At 41.6% G+C, this 20814-nt stretch overlaps 1 protein-coding gene across 1 annotated transcript in view; it reads left to right on the plus strand.

The window, feature by feature from the left end:
* The first annotated feature begins 4083 nt into the window (after positions 1 to 4083).
* The window catches only part of STK4 (serine/threonine kinase 4), a 72473-nt gene continuing 55742 nt past the window's right edge, over positions 4084 to 20814 (plus strand). The window contains exons 1-8 of the mRNA XM_074970180.1: positions 4084 to 4376; positions 9976 to 10056; positions 13017 to 13145; positions 14763 to 14877; positions 15439 to 15603; positions 16044 to 16211; positions 17268 to 17405; positions 18940 to 19068. Coding sequence (XP_074826281.1) covers positions 4345 to 4376; positions 9976 to 10056; positions 13017 to 13145; positions 14763 to 14877; positions 15439 to 15603; positions 16044 to 16211; positions 17268 to 17405; positions 18940 to 19068 — 957 coding nt within the window. The 5' untranslated portion in view covers positions 4084 to 4344. The remainder of the gene's footprint in view (positions 4377 to 9975; positions 10057 to 13016; positions 13146 to 14762; positions 14878 to 15438; positions 15604 to 16043; positions 16212 to 17267; positions 17406 to 18939; positions 19069 to 20814) is intronic.

The following is a 20814-nucleotide window of genomic DNA, read 5'->3' on the forward strand; positions in this document are numbered from 1 at the left end:
AGCCCTGCGCTGCATCCACCTGGTGCTCAGCACCAGCAACCCCCTTGCCAAATCCCTGTGGAGTTCAAAGCCCACCTCCTCATTTATATCAGCTCCTTGAAGCCAACTAGCTACCTTGCTGCAGCTCCTGGAGCCCCTCATTCCCAAGTGTAATCATTATGCAGTGGAAGTGCCCCCTCTCCATGGCCCCTACAGCCCTTGCCAACCAGTTCCCTTGCTGCAGCCCATGGGGCTCAACACTCACCAGCGCCCTCCCTGCAGTCTACAAACCAAGGACTGTTTGCGCAATGATTTTGAATAGTGAATAAAATTTGAACAATGTGGTGAATTCTCCATCACTTGAAGTCTTTATAGCAAGACTGGCCACATTTCTAATAGAGATGCTATAGCTCTGACAGAAGTTATGGCTTGATGCAGAAAGTATTGGGTGAGGTTCTTTGTGTAATGCAGGTCAGATTAGATAATGATATCTTTTGGGTTTAAAAATCTATGAATATCTTAATCTCAACTATAGCAGAGCTGGTATTCTACTATAATGGGAAATGACTGCCTAGGGAGGAGTACTGCAGAAAGGTATCTGGGTGTCATAGTGGATCACAAGCTAAATATGACAGGTTTCAGAGTAGCAGCCGTGTTAGTCTGTATCCGCAAAAAGAAAAGAAGCACTTGTGGCACCTTAGAGACTAACCAATTTATCTGAGCATAAGCTTTCGTGAGCTACAGCTCACTTCATCGGATGCATGCAGTGGAAAATACAGTGGGGAGATTTATATATACAGAGAACACGAAACAATGGGTGTTACCATATACACTGTAACAAGAGTGATCAGGTAAGGTGAGCTATTACCAGCAGGAGAGCGGGGGTGGCGGGAACCTTTCGTAGTGATAATCAAGATGGGCCATTTGAGTCAACAGTAAGCAAGACATGGGACGTTTCAGAGTAGCAGCCGTGTTAGTCTGTATTTGCAAAAAGAAAAGGAGTACTTGTGGCACCTTAGAGACTAACAAAGTAATTCTTCCACTCTACTCCATGCTGATTAGGCCTCAACTGGAGTTTTGTGTCAAGTTCTGGGTACCCCACTTCAGGGAAGAGGTGGAAAAATTGGAGAAAGCCCAAAGGAGAGCAACAAAAATGATTGGAAGGGAAGATTGACAAAATTGGGTTTGTTTAGTCTGGAGAAGAGAAGACTGAGGGGGGACACGATAACAAAAGTTTTCAAGTACATAAAAGGTTGTTACAAGGAGGATGGAGAAAAATTGTTCTCTTTAACCTCTGAGGATAGGACAAGAAGCAATGGGCTTAAATTGCAGCAAGGGAGGTTTAGGTTGGACATTAGGAAAAACTTCCTGTCAGGGTGGTTAAGCACTGGAATAAATTGCCTAGGGAGATTGTGCGATCTCCATCATAGAGATTTTAAAGAGCAGGATAGACAAACACCTGTCAGGGATGGGCTGCCACAGACCCTGCCCCCACTCCACTCCTTCCTGCCCCCTCCCCTGAGCCTGCCATGCCCTCGCTCCTCCCGGTCAGAGCCTCCTGCACACCACGAAACAGCTGATTGGGAAGGAAAGGGAGGTGCTGATTGGCGGGGCTGCTGGTGGGTGGGAGGTGCTTTGAGCAGGCGGGTTGGGGGAAGCTGATGGAGGGTTTCTGACATATTACTGTGGCTCTTTGGCAATGTATATTGGTAAATTCTGGCTCCTTCTCAGGCTCAGGTTGGCCACCCCTGCTCTAGATAATACTTAGTCCTGCCAGGAGTACAGGGGACTGGATTAAAAGACCTTTTGAGATCCCTCCACTCCAGTCCTATGATTCTATGATTATATAAATATGGAGCAAGGAGCAATCTTTGTTACTGCTGTATGCTGTAAACAGGAACCTGGTATTATTCATTTCTTGGGGCTAACTTTGTAATGCAAGAATCAGAGCCAATCAAGGATTAAAGGAAGGGAGAAGAGAGAGTAAATATGTCTCTTCTGACTCCCTCTTAGGGTGACCAGAAGAAACGGACAAAATATCGGGACACATGGGGGAAGCAAAAAAAAAAAAAAGCGTCCGGAGCCGAGTTGCCAAAGCAAAACAAAAAACAAAAAAACGCCGGAGTGGCCAAAGCTGCAACATCGGGACAAATGGCGTCCCAACCATGCATCAGTCAGGACACGGGACAAAAAACTAAAAATCGGAACAGTCCTGATTTTATTGGGACGTCTGGTCACCCTACTCCCTCTTCTGCTAATAACAGAGGGGAGCTCCCACTTCTCCTGGGCTGACATGGTGAGCCTTGCCCCTCCTCTTGCAATTCGCTTTAGCCTCTGGAGCTAGTGTTCATGAACTACACCAGTCACACTCATAAACCAGTCGGAGAACACTTCAATCTCTCTGGTCACGCGATTACAGACATGAAAGTTGTGATATTACAACAAAAAAACTTCAAATCCAGACTCCAGTGAGAAATTGTTGAATTGGAATTCATTTGCAAATTTGATATAATTAACTTAGGCTTGAATAGAGACTGGGAGTGGCTAAGTCATTATGCAAGGTAACCTATTTCCCCTTGTTTTTTCCCACCCCCCCCCCCTCCTCAGACGTTCTTGTTAAACCCTGGATTTGTGCTGGAAATGGCCCACCTTGATTATCATACACATTGTAAGGAGAGTGGTCACTTTAGATAAGCTATTACCAGCAGGAGAGCGGGTTTGTGTGTGTGTGTGTGGGGGGGGTGTGAGAAAACCTGGATCTGTGCTGGAAATGGCCCAACTTGATTATCATACACATTGTAAGGAGAGTGATCACTTTAGATAAGCTATTAGCAGCAGGAGAGTGGGGTGGGAGGAGGTATTTTTTCATGCTTTGTGTGTATATAAAAAGATCTTCTATACTTTCCACAGTATGCACCCGATGAAGTGAGCTGTAGCTCACGAAAGCTTATGCTCAAATAAATTGGTTAGTCTCTAAGGTGCCACAAGTACTCCTTTTCTTTTTGCGAATACAGACTAACACGGCTGTTACTCTGAAAACTGGTTCTCTTGTGTGAATAATTGAGCATCTTCCCCAGTGGCAGCTTGGAGCACATTCACCCCAGTGGCCAGCCTGTACTCCACTCTGATTCCATGGCCTGCTGGAGAGTTGGTGGCTCCTCCATAGGGACATGAGCCCAAGTATGTACCTGGTGCAGTTCACAAACTCCCCTGACACCTGTCCTTTGTGCAGCAAGAGGGAGACCCTAGTGCACATTTATGTATGGCGCATCAGTTTGCAGCCCTTCTTCCAGCTTCTTCAGAACCTCTTACTGAGATTCTAGCTCCACTTTTCCCTACACCTTCTCATTTATGCACATCCCATCCACGGGGCCACAAAGTTGTGAGACCTCCTCCTTGTCACCTTTATCCTGGCGCTGGCCAAGATAGCCATCCATCACACCAGAAGGAGGAAGCTGGATGGTGGGGTGCTGTGCAACTGTGAGGCTTATTTCTGATCCCTTGTTACGTTATGCCTGCGAGCAGAGGTCTTCTGGGCAGCATCCACTGACTCCTTAGACACCTTTAAGGAGCAGTGGGTGCTGTTGGGAGTTCTCTGCTCAGGCTGCCCTTCCAGTTCCCTGATTTTTAACCTTTAACCATAACTCCTGTCCCCCTTTTTTCATTTGTTGTCCCCACAATTTACTTGGGTTCAATGGCCCTTCTCCACTGGTTAAGGGCCATTAACTTTGGGCAAGCTAAGGTCCTCTGTCCCCCAATAACCATAATAGGTTGGTGCGCATTCAGGAGAAGGCTGACTGGATAGGAAAGCAGAGGGAAAGGAACAGGGCTGCTGGGCTCTACTTCCAGCTCCCAGAGCAGAGCCTGAAGGGATGGGGGTGGTTCCTAGGGCAGAGACAAAAGGGCTTTGGAGTCCATACTCCCGAGTTCTGGGCCTCAAAGTGACTGCCTCACGCAATCAGGACGATACCCATCCGATTGGATATTTAAATATATGTAAACTAGTATGCAAAATAGGTGGAGGCGCTGGGGCTGCTGGGAAATTGTTGCTCCAGCCCTCAATGCACGGCCCTGTTCCGGTGGCTGACTCTGAGGCAGCCCGCAGCGATGAACAAGAGAACTGCCCGCGCCCCGTCTTGAGTGGGGAGGGGCGGAGCCAGTGGAGGGACCACGCCCCTGCGGCCGCGGGAGGCGGGCGGGGCAGCGGTTTCTATAAGACCATGTGACGATAACCCCGCCCCTTGGTTCTGGCGTGTGGAGAGGAGGCGGAAGTGAAGCGGAAGTGTCTTTGGAAAAGCGCCGGGAGAGAGCGGCTGGAGTCATGGAAGAATGAGCGCGCCCCCTGCCCTGCTGCTCTAGGGCGCCATGGAGACCGTGCAGCTGCGCAATCCGCGCCGGTGAGGGGCTTGGGCTGTGGCTGTGGCTGTGGCTGTCGGGACTAGGGGTTGGGTCATGGGAGGTTGGGGGATGAGGGGAGGTGTGGGTCGGTCTGTGGAGGGATGAGGGGAGGTGTGGGTCGGACTGTGGAGGCATGAGGGGAGGTGTGGGTCGGTCTGTGTGAGGTTGAGGGTTGCGGGGGGGGGGGGTCGGTGTGTGGGAGGCGGGGGGGATGAGGGGAGGTGTGGGTCGGTCTGTGGGAGGCGGGGGGGGGTCGGTGTGTGGGAGGCGGGGGAGGGAGATGAGGTGGGTGGCATTGTGGGAAACGTAAATAAAAAACCTGCCCACTGAAAGGTTAAATCCTCTAAAATCAGCCCAGGTTCATAAGTGACTCATCCCTTAGATATACCAGGTTTTCCCAGAGAGAGCAGGGAGCCGTGGGATGGGTGACATAGCAACCAGCGTCACAAGACTCTTGTCCACAGGCTAAAAATTCCCTCAGGCAGCATGTGTCACTACAGCTTCACTAATATTGGTGCATGGACCCTACTGCAGTGGGAGTGTTAGATTTATCCAGGTAATTATTATACTTGGGCTCTGTACATATTACATTTATTTCCCTTCAGTTGTTTATCATCCCTTGATGAATTTCTAACACTCCCACAAGTCATAGAAAGCTAAGAATAGGATTCACAGTAGCAGCTGTTTTAGTCTGTATCAGTAAAAAGAAAAGGAGTACTTGTGGCACCTTAGAGACTAACACATTTATTAGAGCATAAGCTTTCGTGAGCTACAGCTGACTTCATTGGATGCATTCAGTGGAAAATATAGTGGGGAGATTTTATATACACAGAGAACATGAAACAGTGGGTGTTACCATACAGACTGTAACAAGAGTGATCAGGAAAGGTGAGCTATTACCAGCAAGAGGGTGGGGGGGGGGGAGCTTTTGTAGTGATAATCAAGGTGGGCCATTTCCAGCACTTTACAAGAACAGTAGGAGGGGAAATAAATAAGGGGAAATAGTTTTACTTTGTGTAATGACACATTCACTCCCAGTCTTTATTCAAGCCTAAATTAATGGTAAGAGACTTCAAGACTTTTCCGTAGGTTAAATATTACACAAGAGAGATGTAACCTGGAGTAATTGCAAACTACTTAATGTAAATGTGGTAAGCAGAACATAAAAATGGCCATTCTGGATCCGTCTAGCCCAGTATCCTGTCTTCCGACAGTGGCCAATGCCAGGTGCTTCAGAGGGAATGAACAGAACAGGTAATCATCAAGTGATCCATCTCCTGTTGCCCATTCCCAGCTTCTGTCAAACAGGGGTTAGGGACACCAAACCTTGAAAACAAAAGCCACATATCTTTCAGCAAAGATACCTCTATATAAGGCATCTGTCTTATGACCATCAAACGGGTATGTTAAAATTGTGACACTGTTCAGGATGGTAGAAGATTCAGAAGATAGTCGTCTTTCCCTGAGGCGTTTACAGTCTAAACAGACAACCAAAAACACAGTGGGAGACCCAAAGAAATGTTTTATAACCCCCTTTTAAGAATATTTTTTTTTGCAGTTTTAAGGAAACAAAAAAAAATCAAAATATCTCTGATATACAAGGTACCAAGAAAAACAATTTTTTAAAAAAAAGCTGGCTACAATTATAGAAAGAAGCAAAGAAAAACTGGTATCATCTTATTGTACCTCTTTACTGTAATCCAATAGGGAAGACTACACTGGCTGGGATACTGATGTATCTACAATTTTTCTTTTGCATGGAACATCAGTTAATTAGGAGAGTATGGTGCTTGGAGTTGTTGCTAAATTATTTCATTGAGGGAAACAAACCAGTGGACTTTCCTGTTGGTGATAAATTCTGTGCTACACAATGAAATAACTGGCTATGTCTGTTTAATTGGTTAGTCACAAATAAATTTCAGTCTACATTTCTGTGCATCCAGAAACTGAATATTTCTGGACCTTGATACACTAAGTCTGTCAAGTGGTGATGATGATTTAGAGACTCTCTTGTCCTTAAGGGAGTGCCTAAGGGTTTTATTGTTATACACGTGCACACACATGAACGCCATCATACCTTTCATAACTGCCATGTCTTATCTGACATTTGGGAAAGTTGGCTTCCCAACAAATGAGCACTTAGAGATCAAGGAGGTATGCACTTTAAAAATACCTTAGAAACAATTCTGTCACACTTGTGGTGGCCGTTGCAGGTAATTGTGGTAATTTTCTGTTTCCATTAACGTACATCTCTTGTGACATTACACACAGTGTTATCTTTTAGGTTAGATCTGCTTGGTCCACATGTTCTTAGAATTTTTCAGTTTTCTTATGTCCATTTGTAAGATTGAGGAACTTGAACAAAAGAGGGGGAGAGATGGAGACTAGCTGTAGAACACCATAACCAATGGCAACACTTTGAATGAATGAGGGGCATCAAATTGCTTTAAAGAGAACCCCAGGGGGGTAGAAGCCTGGAATATTAAAACATTAACTGGTTTTTGTTTTTTTGCCACTAGATTAGTTTAATAGTGGGATCAGGCTTGCAGAGATGGGAATTTGTGAAAACAACGTTAGCATAATTGGGCCTCCACCCTTTGAGGAAACCCCTGTCAAGTTAAAAACAAATGACTCAAACCTTTTCTATTGAAAAATGGAAGCATAAGTCTTGCATTCAAAAAACAAAAAAACCCCACCTTTTGTACTAAGAGATGTCAAGTCTGCTGTCAGGTTGCTTTTTAAATTGGTTTTTGGGGGGGAATCAGGCATAATTAGTCAATAATGAATTAGATGTTTAATTGCAGATGTCTCTCCTTAATAATAAGTTATACATCAGTAAAGGTCACTATTGCATGTATATTTGGCAAAAAGTGAAATTATGTTAGTTCTTTGCACTCCTGGCTATTCCATTAAATGGTCAAAATGTTTAGTTGTAGTGCAAACTAATTAGCATGATGACAAGATGTTTGTTCTTTACAGTTATGCACAGAGCCTTGTATACTGTTACTTATGTCCCTCAGTGTTCTTTATCTTATTTGTGTCAGCTACAGCAGTATCTGTTGGATGTGAAGACCAGTTATATCTTGGGATTTCAGTGAAACCTTTGAATAAAGCTGTTACCTTCCTATCATTTCACTGCAGGCTGTACTTGAGCAACCCGAGATAGGGGATATTTTAGAGGCATCTCAGCAATTGAATGAAGTTTCAGTTTGTCAAAATACTATCTGTAGCTTGCAGCTGCTTCTAACGGTATATTTGAATGATGAAGTGAAAAGGCAGCTTCCTTTGTTCTGTGGTGTAGATAGCAGTTGTTTTCTTTAAATGATGGAGTAACGTTTCTACTAGTAGAAATGTGCATTTATTATATAACTGTTTATGCAAACATTTAACTATACTTGACCCAGATGGAGTGGGTGTCCATACAGTGTTGGAGTGTTCGTGTCCATACAGTAATGCTGGTTTTATGGTTTCAACCCTCTCTAAAAATGTACACTGTAAAATACAGGATATTCTAAATGAATTGGCTCACTCATCATTGATTCAGAACTTTTTAGTAATGATGAAATAAAACTTGAATTTCTGAGTTTGTTCAGAATCTGAGTATTCTGGTGGTGTCAGTAGAAACAGAAGTTAAGATGCATCCGATGAAGTGAGCTGTAACTCATGAGAGCTTATGCTCAAATAAATTGGTTAGTCTCTAAGGTGCCACAAGTACTCCTTTTCTTTTTGCGAATACAGACTAACACGGCTGCCACTCTGAAACCAGAAGTTAAGTTGGCTTCTAATGAACTTGTGTAGTGCCTGGATTTTCTAAAATTCTAGCTTGATACTTAATGGTTGGGTCTCATACTAGATGCTTTTTTTAGTATAGTATCTGTCCTTTAGATTTCCACATTTCACACTGCTTGGAAATGGTGACTTATATGGTGACTATTTACTGATTTTTTTTCTTTCAAACAAGTAACGTTCTGTTGGTTTAATGCCTATCTTTGCAGAGAAGCTAGTGACTACTTTCAGTATTTCGCCATTTCCTGAGTCTGCTTGTTTGTAATATTTTCTTCATTTCAGGAAGCCATTGTACATAACGCATGTGTGTACTGCTTCTGCTATATTGCTTTTGTATATAAACATAATAGAAAATGAGCACAGCGTGGCTTCTATTCCTGGTTTTCAAAAACTTCATCAAAGCTTTTTACATTTTTTACTAGCGTCTGATGAGCCACCTTAGTATCACAAATACAAAAGCTGTATTTGCTGTCTTGATGTGTAGTAACTCCAGCTCATAGAAGCCATCAGATGTTTATTTGTAAGTTATAGGCTTACGCACATACTTCATCCTAAACATGGCTTAAGTGTGGGAATCAAAATTGGCTGATAACGGGGTTGTGCTTGACTTTTGGATCCACAACTGAGCTGTTTTGGGTTTAAATGGAGGCAATGCATCTTTTCCTGTGGCTATTATATGTCACTTAGTGGATTGTAAAGGATTGGTTTTGAGAACTTATGGCCTTAAGGAATGTTCGGATCCTTGTAGTGATTGTATGTAGCGTATGTTAAAAGTAACCTGCAAAGACCAGCTTTGTGCTTTTCTTGCTGCTTTGTGGTGATTGAGAAGGTTTTTTTTTTTAAATTGAAAGAGCATAGGAATCTTTAACTCGGGCATCTTTGCTCCTAAGTGTTTCAACTATAGGAGACTTAAGCAGTCTGACTAAAAATCACTTTCTATCTCAGTTAATGAGATTTCAGTTTTATTACTTTTTTTTTTTTTTTGGTCATTATCCTACCAGTTCTCCAGTCATTCATAGTCTTCCAAGATGTACAAAATCTGAATTTAAAATGTGAAAAATAAGCAAGGAAAAGACCTCCCCCAACAAACCTTTTCTTTGTGCATCACAAAGCACCGCCCTCCCCCCAAGGCATGAAAATAAATTTAATAATGTTTGTGTGGGCTCTTGGTACAAGCTTTTTCTAAACTATTTCATGCCACAAGACTTTGAGCTTGTTGAAGATTTGTTCGATAGGTATGGACATCATGATGTTCAAATGGTGTGGAAATGATCCGGAATATATTCTGATACTACATAGAATCATAGAATATCAGAGTTGGAAGGGACCTCAGGAGGTCATCTAGTCCAACCCCCTGCTCAACGCAGGACCAGTCCCCAATGTTTGCCCCAGATCCCTTAATGGCCCCCTCAAGGATTGAACTCACAACCCTGGGTTTAGCAGGCCAGTGCTCAAACCCCTGAGCTATCCCTCCCCCCATTGAACTACTTACTGTTTCCTGCCACTGAGAGGAAATGTAGATCTTTGTGCTTGATAAAACGCTACCCCCCTGTACTACCTTTTGTAGTAGTAAGAAATAGCACTACCTGGTGTTCAGATTGTGCTAAATGCGGTTTACTTCACACTACATCTAACCACTGTATTTTATTCCTCAAGCAGACTAAATTTTATATTGTTAAGATAAAATGTATTTTTGTCAAATTATTGGAGTTGCATGGTTTAAAATGAGTTTTACTTAAAGTTCTATTCTCAGAAATAACCAAATTACAGAATCTTAAACTCTTTGATTTCTACATCTTTATATATACACAGGCAGCTGAAGAAATTAGATGAAGATAGTTTGACCAAGCAACCAGAAGAAGTATTTGATGTACTGGAGAAGCTGGGAGAAGGGTGAGTGTCTGAGACAATGTAGAGAATGTAAACCTGTCCAAGAACATATACACATAATGGCCAACTATTTGTGAAGACCTGTTGTGTTTTTTTTGGTTTTGTTTTTAACAGAGAAATTTTTTTTGAGGGAGGTGGCATTTTGAATATATTTCTTGCAATTGGAGCACCTACATCTAAGCTCTGAGTTGTGTAAACACCAGTTTTAAACTGGGGAACTGTAAAAGTGCTTGAAGGGACACTGTCAGGAAATAAAATCTATATTTTTTTTGATAGAGCCCTAATATAAACAAACTTTTTACTAGATAAAACAATAAAGACAGTATCAAAACTGTTTTATAGACATACGTACTGCTAGTTCAGTATTTCCATTCAGTGAATGGGAGTGTTGGCTTTGGAGCTGCATTTTTAATGATACCTTTTAGCAGTGACCTCAGTTTGAATCAAAGTAGACAAAGAATCAGCATTCCTAGTGGAAAGTATTGGGAATCAGAAAACGTAAGTAGTTGTAAATTGTCTAACTTTTTTTGTTATCAACTCTTAATCCAAATATTAAAATGTAGAACATAAATTAAGTAAGAGAAGAATTAAATTGTTGAGAATAAAAATGACCATTTCAATTGTTGGGCGTTACACACAGTAGCCCTTTTGTTTTTCTGGTTTTTAATGTACAGGTTATAGCTAGAAAACATCACCTCGTTACTGAAATATAAAAACCAGAAATTAATTGTAAACCAAGACACAGAGGCAAGCAAAAAATACATAACACTAGAATAGCAAGAGTGGGAGGCATATTTCCCCACAAAGTGTAGGAGGGGAAAAAAAAAATACTTCCCTACTCCTAAGTGGAGAACCTGAAGAATTGTATTAATGCTGAACATTGAAAACTGAAATTTAAAACGTTTTCCTTTTCATCTTAAAACCCCTTGTTGGAAGTTCAGTGGAGTCTAGGGGGAAGATGCTAACTAGAAGAAACATAAAAGTTAAGGTTAGCTTGCATTCTGATGCTCAGGCTCTTCTTTTTAATCCTATACTGTGACTGAATAAGATATGTTGAACAAATCATGAGACACAACTTCTGTAAACTTAGTAGTCTATTTCAAGATGAACCCATGAAACTGACACTACACTAGTGCCCTGTAATAATATCTAGTTCTGGCAAAATGGATGGACTGTAAATTCTTACTAACTGGCATCCAGTTAAACAGTTAAGTGCTGTGTGAAATTCTGAAACCGCAATAACTGAATACAATGTTGAAGTCTAAACCTCTGACAGTGTACAAACTTATGCTGGAAAAGTTTTTCTTCGTCAAGATTGCTGGAACATATTTGGTCTATTTGAATTACAGTATATCAATGGAGACAGACAACTGTGTTTGAGACAAGATTTAGGAATAGTTATAGTAGACACTAATGTTGGAGGAGAGGTTGGTAATAAAAAATGGAAAGCCTCAGAAAAGTTAATTCTTATGTTAATTCTTTTGTATTTATCTACAGTTTTATAAGAAATTATAACTTATTTATTCCAAGCCTTGCTGTCTCAAAGGAAATTTCTTATTCAGATCCTCTTGTTCATTGAAGCAATAACTTGATTTAATTTTTGGGGTGAGAGGGTTATCCAAATACCTTGATTTTGTAGAAAAACGTAATATTGGAGTGTAGGGGCAAACCCATCTTATTTCTTTGTCTTTCTAATTTGCTTATCTCGGAACATCTTATACAATGTTTACTGTGTGGTGCTGTGAAATAGAGACTTTCTTGGCTACGTCTCCATCAAGCCCCGAAGATTTCTCTATATTATGGTCAGAACCGTGTCTTGTGAGAATCCATGCTGCATTAATTCATCTAGGAACAAAGTCCCTGTGTTATCCTATTTTTTCCTGCATCTTTGAAACTATTGCAGTGCTTTACCTCCGTCTGAGATAATCTGGACACCATCCCTGTACTTCATGAATTAGATGGATATAAGTGACAGTTGGGTTTACTTCCCGGTTGCCTGCAAGTTTATTGCCATGACATCCACTCATTTCTCAAGAGTTATTCTGTATGCATTATAGGAAATTGTTGCTGTACCTTATTTGGAAATGGATGAAAACATAATTTTAAACATGCAAAATATGAAACTCCTATACCATGTGCCTATATATAAAAGTATGTAGTATTGCTCAAGATGGTCTAAAGCTCTGGGATGAGGACTGTGATTGACAGCTTCACTCCTCTGGCACAATGGAACTCTTAACAATAAGAATAAAGTTTGTTATGTGGGAGACAGAACTTTCTCAGGGGCTGGTCCAAGACACTGGAATGAACTTGATCAGACACTAAGGACCATCATAAACCTCACCACCTTCCGTTCCAAGTTCAAAGCTCACTTTTTTCACTTTGCCTTCTCTAATATAAACATATATCAACAGATATATCTTGTATTCAAACAGACAGAAAAATCTACCAAAAGAAGACACTCCAGTGCACATGTTTCTCCCTCTGGGGAGAGGATGAGAGAACCAACAAGTGACAGATAGATATATAGTCATGTTGTTCAGTTACTATGGTGATGAGCATGATATAAAAACCTGTATAGACCAGTTTTTTACTGCACCTCAGTTAAATGTATATTGAAAATAGTTTAGACAAATGAGTTTGCTGGAGTTTGGGTAAAAAGGTGTATTTAAGGTTATTGGGAATGGTGATTAGCATCTTTCCTAGGTATTTCTCATTGTTACTATAGCACCAGGAGCTTGTAGATTAACTGAAGTTTTGCAAATACTCCTGTTTTATTATGTCCAAGTTGGATGTGGTGTTCAAAAAATCAACTATTAAGATATTCTTAGTAGGAGAGGTCATTAAACAATGTTCCCTTTTTTCCAGATTATGATGCACCTCTAAGTGTAAACCAGAAAGTGTGCCAGTTTTTAACCTGTTGTATTGCTTGTATTTAGTATTTCACATTTTGATTGTTACAGATCCTATGGGAGTGTATTCAAAGCTATTCATAAAGAAACAGGTCAGGTTGTTGCAATTAAACAGGTTCCTGTTGAGTCTGACCTGCAGGAGATCATAAAAGAAATATCCATAATGCAGCAGTGTGACAGGTAAGTGCATGCAATGAATCCCATCTGCAACCCCGTAAGAAAAGTATTGCATGTGATCTGCTTAGCAGTTGAATCTAGGAAACACTGTGTTGTATTAAACACTTCTCAGAAGTGAGACCAGCTGTTGCACTGAGGTGGACTAGCCAACGTTTATCAAAGAGACATGATTTACATTGCGTTTTTTTAAAAATATTCTTATGCTGGCTTCTCCTCAGTCTAGTTTAATAGACTATCTACATTTGTTTACAATAAGTGCCATTTGGAAAACCGAAAGAGCAGGCGATGTATGCATGGGTTTTTTTGTTTTTTTCTTTCTCCCCCTCCTCTCCCCCCGCCACCTCAGTATGCCTCCACCTGAGTTCCACTTATGTGTTTCACTTTGCATATGTACAGGCTAGTGCGCTGTCTGCAAAGGTGACAGAATTCTCATTTGCAGAGCCATCACTAGCGTGTGCAGATTTTAGTGCATTAAAATACGTGACTAAGTTGGAGGACACTCAAAATTCCTCTTGCACAAGTAGGGTGGTTGTATTATGAAAGACCAGGCTTTGTGCATCTCCCACTGATTTCACTCATTTCCTTTGAAAAAACTGTCTGAGCAGAAAAGCTTATGAAGAGATCATATACACAACTGCCCTCCTGCTACAAAAGTGTTTCCCTTGGTTAAATACTTAAAAGCCACATACCATTTCTAAGTCCTTACTTAGTCTAGTGTTAAGCCTCCAGTCTGAGGAACTTTATTTTTTAAACAGCAAGCAAGCAACAAAGCTTAATATGAATAAGATTTGCAGTACTAAAACATGGACACAATGATTTATAATTCTGCTGAGTACACTTCTACAGCTATTCCCTCTTCCTTCTGGTAATCGTTGTCTGACTCAATAAAATGTAACTTTTTTAGAACCAGTTCATAAAGTATTCTGTGAATTAATTTACAGAATTCATTAGGCTTCTTTGAGTGTTTTGTTTTTAAAAGAGAGAGTAGAAGGCCTAAAATGGGACCTTTCATTTTGCCCAACTGCTCGACACTTGTGAGCAGTAGGGATAGTGAATCATGGAATAACTCTGTTCTCTGCACAAACATTCTGGGGAGACTCCTACATGGTGACTAACTCTTCTGATATCAACATTTAAATTCTTACATAAGAGAGAGTGTCATTCATAGAGCAGAGTAAGTTTATTTTTGGTCCATTTATAACTGTTCCATTTTTGACAGCCTTTGCCTTCTTTCTAAAGGACAGAGGGTCATTCTCATGATCTGATATGTTAATATAGAGTAGGTTATTGCTTCTTGGGCAGCCAGGAAGTAGCTGTAGATAAGATAAACTGATCTAGTGTACTGTAAAGACCTAACTCTTATTAGATTAGTAAAATGCATCATGTCTCAGAACTAAATTGCAGAACTGGGAGGAATGGTTGTTATGGTATTTAAGAGGAAATCCCCATATGCAGGATATGAGCATTTCCTGCAAACTCTTATATCAGCCTTAAGTCTGGGATCCCAAGTCTGACCCTGAACTCTTAGCATCTTTTTTTGGCTGTACTTTATATTGTGCTCCTATTTATAAAATTGCTTTCATCAATAATATCTGACTCTCTCTCTCTAATTTTCCATAGTCCCCATGTAGTCAAGTATTATGGCAGCTATTTTAAGAACACGGACCTGTGGATAGTCATGGAGTATTGTGGAGCTGGATCTGTGTCCGATATAATTCGATTACGAAATAAAACAGTATGTCCTTCCCCTTACAATCCATATTTATACAATGTCATGTTTTAAGTATCCACTCTAAATATTACATATTATAGTAAGTAGCTTTGTAGTAGTCTATGCGTAGTTCTTTGGCCTGATTTTTCCCGAGCATCCCGAGCTCTCATTAGCTGTCCTGTGAGCTGCAAGTGCCCAGCACTCCTGGAAACCAGGATGTTTAGCTAGGTAGCTAACTTGATCCTTCAAGATTAATGTAATGTTTTCTGATTAAAATGATCTGTATGTCTGAAAAAATAGAATCCTGATTTTTCAGTGCTGGGATTTTTATAGCTGACCTTGTCTAGTCACATTGGTCATGTAATAGCAAGTTACCTGTGAAAGGGCCATACACACAAAATACATGAAGGGAGACCAAGTAAACCAGTTGTACTGTGTATAGATAATACTATATCTTGGTAACTGGAACTGCCTAGAATTTTCTGCTAGTTAGTATGGCAATCTTGTATTTGTATTTCAAGGAAATGTCCGTCTTCAGCATGAGATACCAATCTAACTGCTTTTTTTTTTTTTTTTCCCCTTTAGTTGACAGAAGAGGAAATAGCTACAATAGTACAAGCAACCCTCAAAGGACTAGAATATCTGCATTTTATGAGGAAAATACACAGAGATATCAAAGCTGGAAATATATTACTAAATACAGAAGGACATGCTAAACTTGCAGATTTTGGGGTAGCAGGCCAGCTTACAGTGAGTAAAATTGTTACTTGGGTTGTGTATGTAGAAATGTCTCATTCAGCCTACAGGTACAAGTGAAACACTTACTGGAGAGATTATGCTAAATTCAATTGTTTAGCACTTACATGAATGCATTGCACATGCATTGCAGTGGGGCCCAGAGGAGGGACAGGCGGGCTGACACTCTGGCTTTCTTGTTCAGAGAACTAAAGCACCAAAACAGTTGTGTGTAGTAGCACATCTACTGTTTTCTACTGAGTCCCCACACAGCTCTGCCAGTGCATCTCAATCCTGATGTGCAAAATTCCTTATTTCAGTCTTACTGAATCATTTTTGTGTATAATCTTTAGGGAGAGTGTTATTTATTAATGAATAGCTGGCAAACTTGTTCCTTCTGCTTGCCAAATAGTCTGTTCTTCTGCTCTCTTCCCCTCCCTCCCCTTCCGTTTTAGGATACCATGGCAAAACGGAACACAGTTATAGGAACCCCATTTTGGATGGCTCCAGAAGTGATCCAAGAAATAGGGTATAACTGTGTAGCAGATATCTGGTCACTGGGAATCACTTCAATAGAAATGGCTGAAGGAAAACCACCATATGCAGATATTCATCCAATGAGGGTAAGGACTGAGGCCTCTTCAAATATAGCTCTCTTGCAGAATGCAGGTAGCCTCTGTTGGCAGTTAGCTGAATAAACATTTTATAAGATGCTGTCTAGCTTTTTAACCTAGAGAAAATGAGCAAGCTCTTTTTATTTAACTTGTGCTTTTTAATATTTAGTAAAATGGGGAAAAAATATTCAAAGGAGAATCTGTCAACTTGATTCTTTTGTGTCAAGGCATGCGAAATTACCAGATTTGTTCAGAATATGCATGCGTGGAAACGGGTAGTCTTGAGTTTGATCCAAAGTGAATCTTTTTGTCACAGCCACCAGTAAACACAATTTTTCAGGTCATCATCATAGCTTATTGGTCCAAAATCTCAGCCAAGATCTGGTGTTATCATTTATCTCGAATAGTTCCTTGGGAGTACAGCTAGAGGGTAATGTGTCAGTCAGTGCTCCAGTCTTTGCTTAGGGTCTCCACATTTGCCTGTGGGGTCCATTCCTCCGCTTCCACTTGGTCATATTGTTTCCAATCTTTGCCATCCTAATTCTCACTAGATTTGGTGTACACCAGTGTTTTTGTTCGAGGTCAGTTCCTGTAAGGAGATGTTCTGAAGGAACAAGATCATTGGTAATTCCCACCATTTTGTTACTCCATTGCTTTCCACCGTGGTATTTTTGGGTAACGGGACTTTTCAGAGGCAAACCTCTTTTGGGAGTTCCATCTCTTGAGTGGTGGAATGTGTCCATGCAGTGGGTATCCTGTATTATGCACCTGTTTTTCTTTCATTTTTAGTAAAGGACTTTTAGTGGTTTAAAATAGCAAATGTCACCCTCTATGCAAAATAGTGGCTTTGCCATAGGAGGAAACGTGCGGAGTACAAATCCCTTGTTCTCTTTGGAGGGGAATATACATAGCATTGGCATAAAGACTTAGAGGGTTTTGGTACATGAATAACTTTGCAAGGGTCTGTCTCTATGCTCTGATCTATGTCTGTTCTGTGTTTTTTACCTTAAAGATTTCCAAAATCAGTGAACTCTAGAACAATACTTATTTTATTTTTATTATCAGGCAATTTTTATGATTCCTACAAATCCTCCTCCAACATTCCGGAAGCCAGAACTCTGGTCAGACAAGTTTACGGACTTTGTAAAACAGTGTCTTGTGAAAAGTCCTGAACAAAGAGCAACTGCTACACAGCTTCTCCAGGTTTGGTATTTGTTACCTGGGGTGCTTTCAGAGGGTATCAGAGGGAGTTCTTAACTAAACAAACCGCAGTGCAGGCAATGAGTATTTGTGCAATTTGAGATGTTGGTTTCCCTTCGTGCTTCCCCTGTACAACTTGTACAGTGTAAGATCAAGTTGCGTGAGGTTTTTAAACCTTTAGTTTCTTCCCTAGAAATTAGACCATCTCCTACTTTCTATTCCCATACTCATACACGCATCTTTGTGCCCCCTGGCTTTTGTCAGTGTTTCAAGATTTTGAGAAAGAGAAATCCTGGCACTTACTATTAAGCCATACAGTTTATCCTTTAACTGACCCTATGCTTGGAAAAGAGCCATATCTGATTATGTTATGTCAAAATCCTCCATTTCCTAGCTATCCCAATTTGCCTCTAGTTGTTCTGTGACCTCAGAGCAGGGGTGGGCAAACTTTTTGGCCGCCACATCAGGGTTCCAAAACTGTATGGAGGGCCGGGTAGGGAAGGCTGCGCTTCCCCAAACAGCCTGGCTCGCATCCCCTATCCGTCCCCCGACCCATCCAAGCCCCCCTGCTCCTTGTCCGCTGACCGCCTGGGACCCTGCCCCCATCCACACCCCTGCCCCCGACAGGCCGTCTGCTTATCCCACACTTATCCAACCGCACCCCATGTTCCCAGTCCTCTGACCCCGCCCGTCCCCCCCCCCCCCAGAACCTCTGCCCCATCCAACCCCCTATCCCCCTTACAATGCCACTCAGAGCAGCATGTCTGGCAGCCGCGCTGCCCAGCTGGAGCTAGACACACTGCCGTACTGCCTGCGCGGGGGCGTGGCTGCAGGGGAGAGGGGACAGCGGGGGAGGGGCTGGGGTCTAGCCTTCCCGGCCAGGAACTCAGGGGCTGAGCAGGATGGTCCCGCAGGCCATAGTTTGCCCACCTCTGCCTCAGAGGCTACTACTTACAGAGATCCAAGCAAAGCTAATCAATTTCTAAAGCACTCTCGGCGTTTTAATAACTAACCTTCCTTTTGCTGTCTTTGAGCTGATGGAGGTTACCTGCCCTCTGCACCATGTTAGAGGAGCCCCAGTTCTTTCCTCTAAAGTACCTCTTCCTTTCCATGACAGAGGTGCATCTTGGTTCCTGAAGCATTATCAAGGGATTATCTCTCTGGCTTTTCAGTTGATCCTTAGAGTGTCAGAAGCAGAAGGCAAATAACGAAGGCAGACTGTTGGCCTCTTATTAGAAAGCGATAGCCATAGTGTTATCTTGGGTGTTATGAATTTATCTCATTTCTAGATATGACAGTTCAGAAATAAAGTATGAATGCAGGGTCATGCAGGAATGCCCTTTTAGCGTGACTCAGTATGGGTCTCTCATTCTCCATCACTAAAAGGGTAAATTATGAAATAAAAGTTTATAATAAAGTTTTTACTTGGTTGTGTACACCAACTGTAATTCAGCAGGGATAGGCATAGCTCTGGGTAACAGCGTTTTACTGCTTTGTCTTCATATTTGCTGCTTATAAAATATATCTACTTTTTTAGCATCCATTTGTTAAAAGCGCAAAAGGAGCGTCAATCCTGCGGGACTTGATTAATGAGGCAATGGACGTTAAACTGAAACGTCAGGAAGCACAACAGCGTGAATTGGATCAAGATGATGAAGAAAACTCAGTGAGTGTTTAATGGGCACAATAACTTTAAAATATTGATGCTGATATATGTGTGAGTAGGTGTCTTTCCCAAACTGCTCTAAAGTAGTCCACATATGTGGTAGAGTCTAAAATTCCTCCCTCCTGATTATTGTCATTGTTTGTATTATCATAACACCTAGGAGCCCTAGTCTTGGATTAGGACTCCACTGGCTGCTTTAACACAGAAATTAATAATAATGCTACATAGTGTTCAGCTCAGTCACTGATTCCGGCGTTGATTTTTTCCTGGGTTTTTTAGCGTAGGACTGCTCAACTCATGTCCTGTAGCTGCTCTCTATTAGCCCACTCCCACCTCCTTTATATTCAACCGTATTGAGCTACTTGCCTTAGTGAGTCAGCGGAACGTAGATACAACACCTACCACAGGACAGTTACTAGCCCAAGAAAATACTTTTAAAGATATGTAATAAATTTGTAGAAGACTTCAAATACATTTTCCCGGCTGGATCAAGTTTTTCCTGTAGTAGAGAGGCCTTTTGTTTGTAGTCTTCAGTGTGTTCTATTTTGCCATATAACACAAGTATGTTGTTTTCTTCATACCATCTTCCTGATTTAGAAACCCCTTTATAGAAACTTCATACTGTACAATAGAAACAGACACAAATTTAAGGAGAGGGGATGTGTGCTTAGACTTCTTTTGATGGTGTAGTGCTGTGAGCTTGAGTTCTGTGCTTTTTTTCAGTCCAGAGTTGCAGACCAAGTAATTGCTTGTTCATATGTTACGTTTTGACTTTTGAATAAGTGTTGTAGTGTGAGTGGTGGTTTTTCAAAAGCATGTCAAAAGCCAACTTGAAGCATGCTCCGTCACTTTCAACCAGACTGAATAAAATGGACAACAGACGGTTATTCTATAGAGCAAGCCTCTTCTGAAGCTAGATTTGAATAGCATGCTTTGCAATGAAATATAGGTATGTTAAATGCAGTGTTTCCTCACTGTGAAGTTAGGGCTGCATTGTGCTTTGGGATGGAAGTAATCTTTACTCACAGTGTCACCATGATATTGACTCTAAGGTTATGTGCAGCTGCTTATGTGTCTGAATTGTGATCGCATCACTGACAGCTGGTGCCAGATAGTTGGAGGTGGAAGGATTCCTCTAGTGTAAATGTTTTCCTGTGGCCTCTCTGCCCTGCCACATTACCACTGCTAGAAGGGAAGAGTTACCAAGAGCTTCCATGGCACTGTAGGTTTTCTGCTGCAGCTTCTCACAATGCTGGAGGGGGAGTTTATTGCCCACCTGCAGTAAAACTTCATCCCCTCCCCCTTCTCCCCCCCCCCCCCCCCATTAACTTTTGAAGTTCATCCTTTTCCCAGTCTTCTTGGTTTGGTGTTCAGGAAGTTCGGCTGTGAACTACCAGCACCCTTAGTGGGACAGAGGCCTCAGACATGGAGGCACTGGAGGAGGGCAGGGTGCACTACCACATGTTGACAGTGGTGAGACCTTGTATTGTAGCTCTGTGAGAAGTGTGCGCGTTAGCCTTGTGACACTAGCTTGGATCAGAAAGGCCACAATCACATATACACAGCAACTGGGGGCTTACCACTTATAACAAGTGGCCTTGTGAACATCATGGATGATTTTTTTTTTTTTTTTTTTTTTTTTTTATGAAATTCACGGCAGTGTCAAGTATTGATATCCCTCCCCCCACCCCGAATATGCATGGCTGCTGAGTCCTGCCCTCCCCCACCAGACTGCTGCGATTTTTT

This window comes from Natator depressus, chromosome 13 (assembly GCF_965152275.1).
Source record: "Natator depressus isolate rNatDep1 chromosome 13, rNatDep2.hap1, whole genome shotgun sequence".
Lineage (NCBI taxonomy): Eukaryota > Metazoa > Chordata > Testudines > Cheloniidae > Natator > Natator depressus.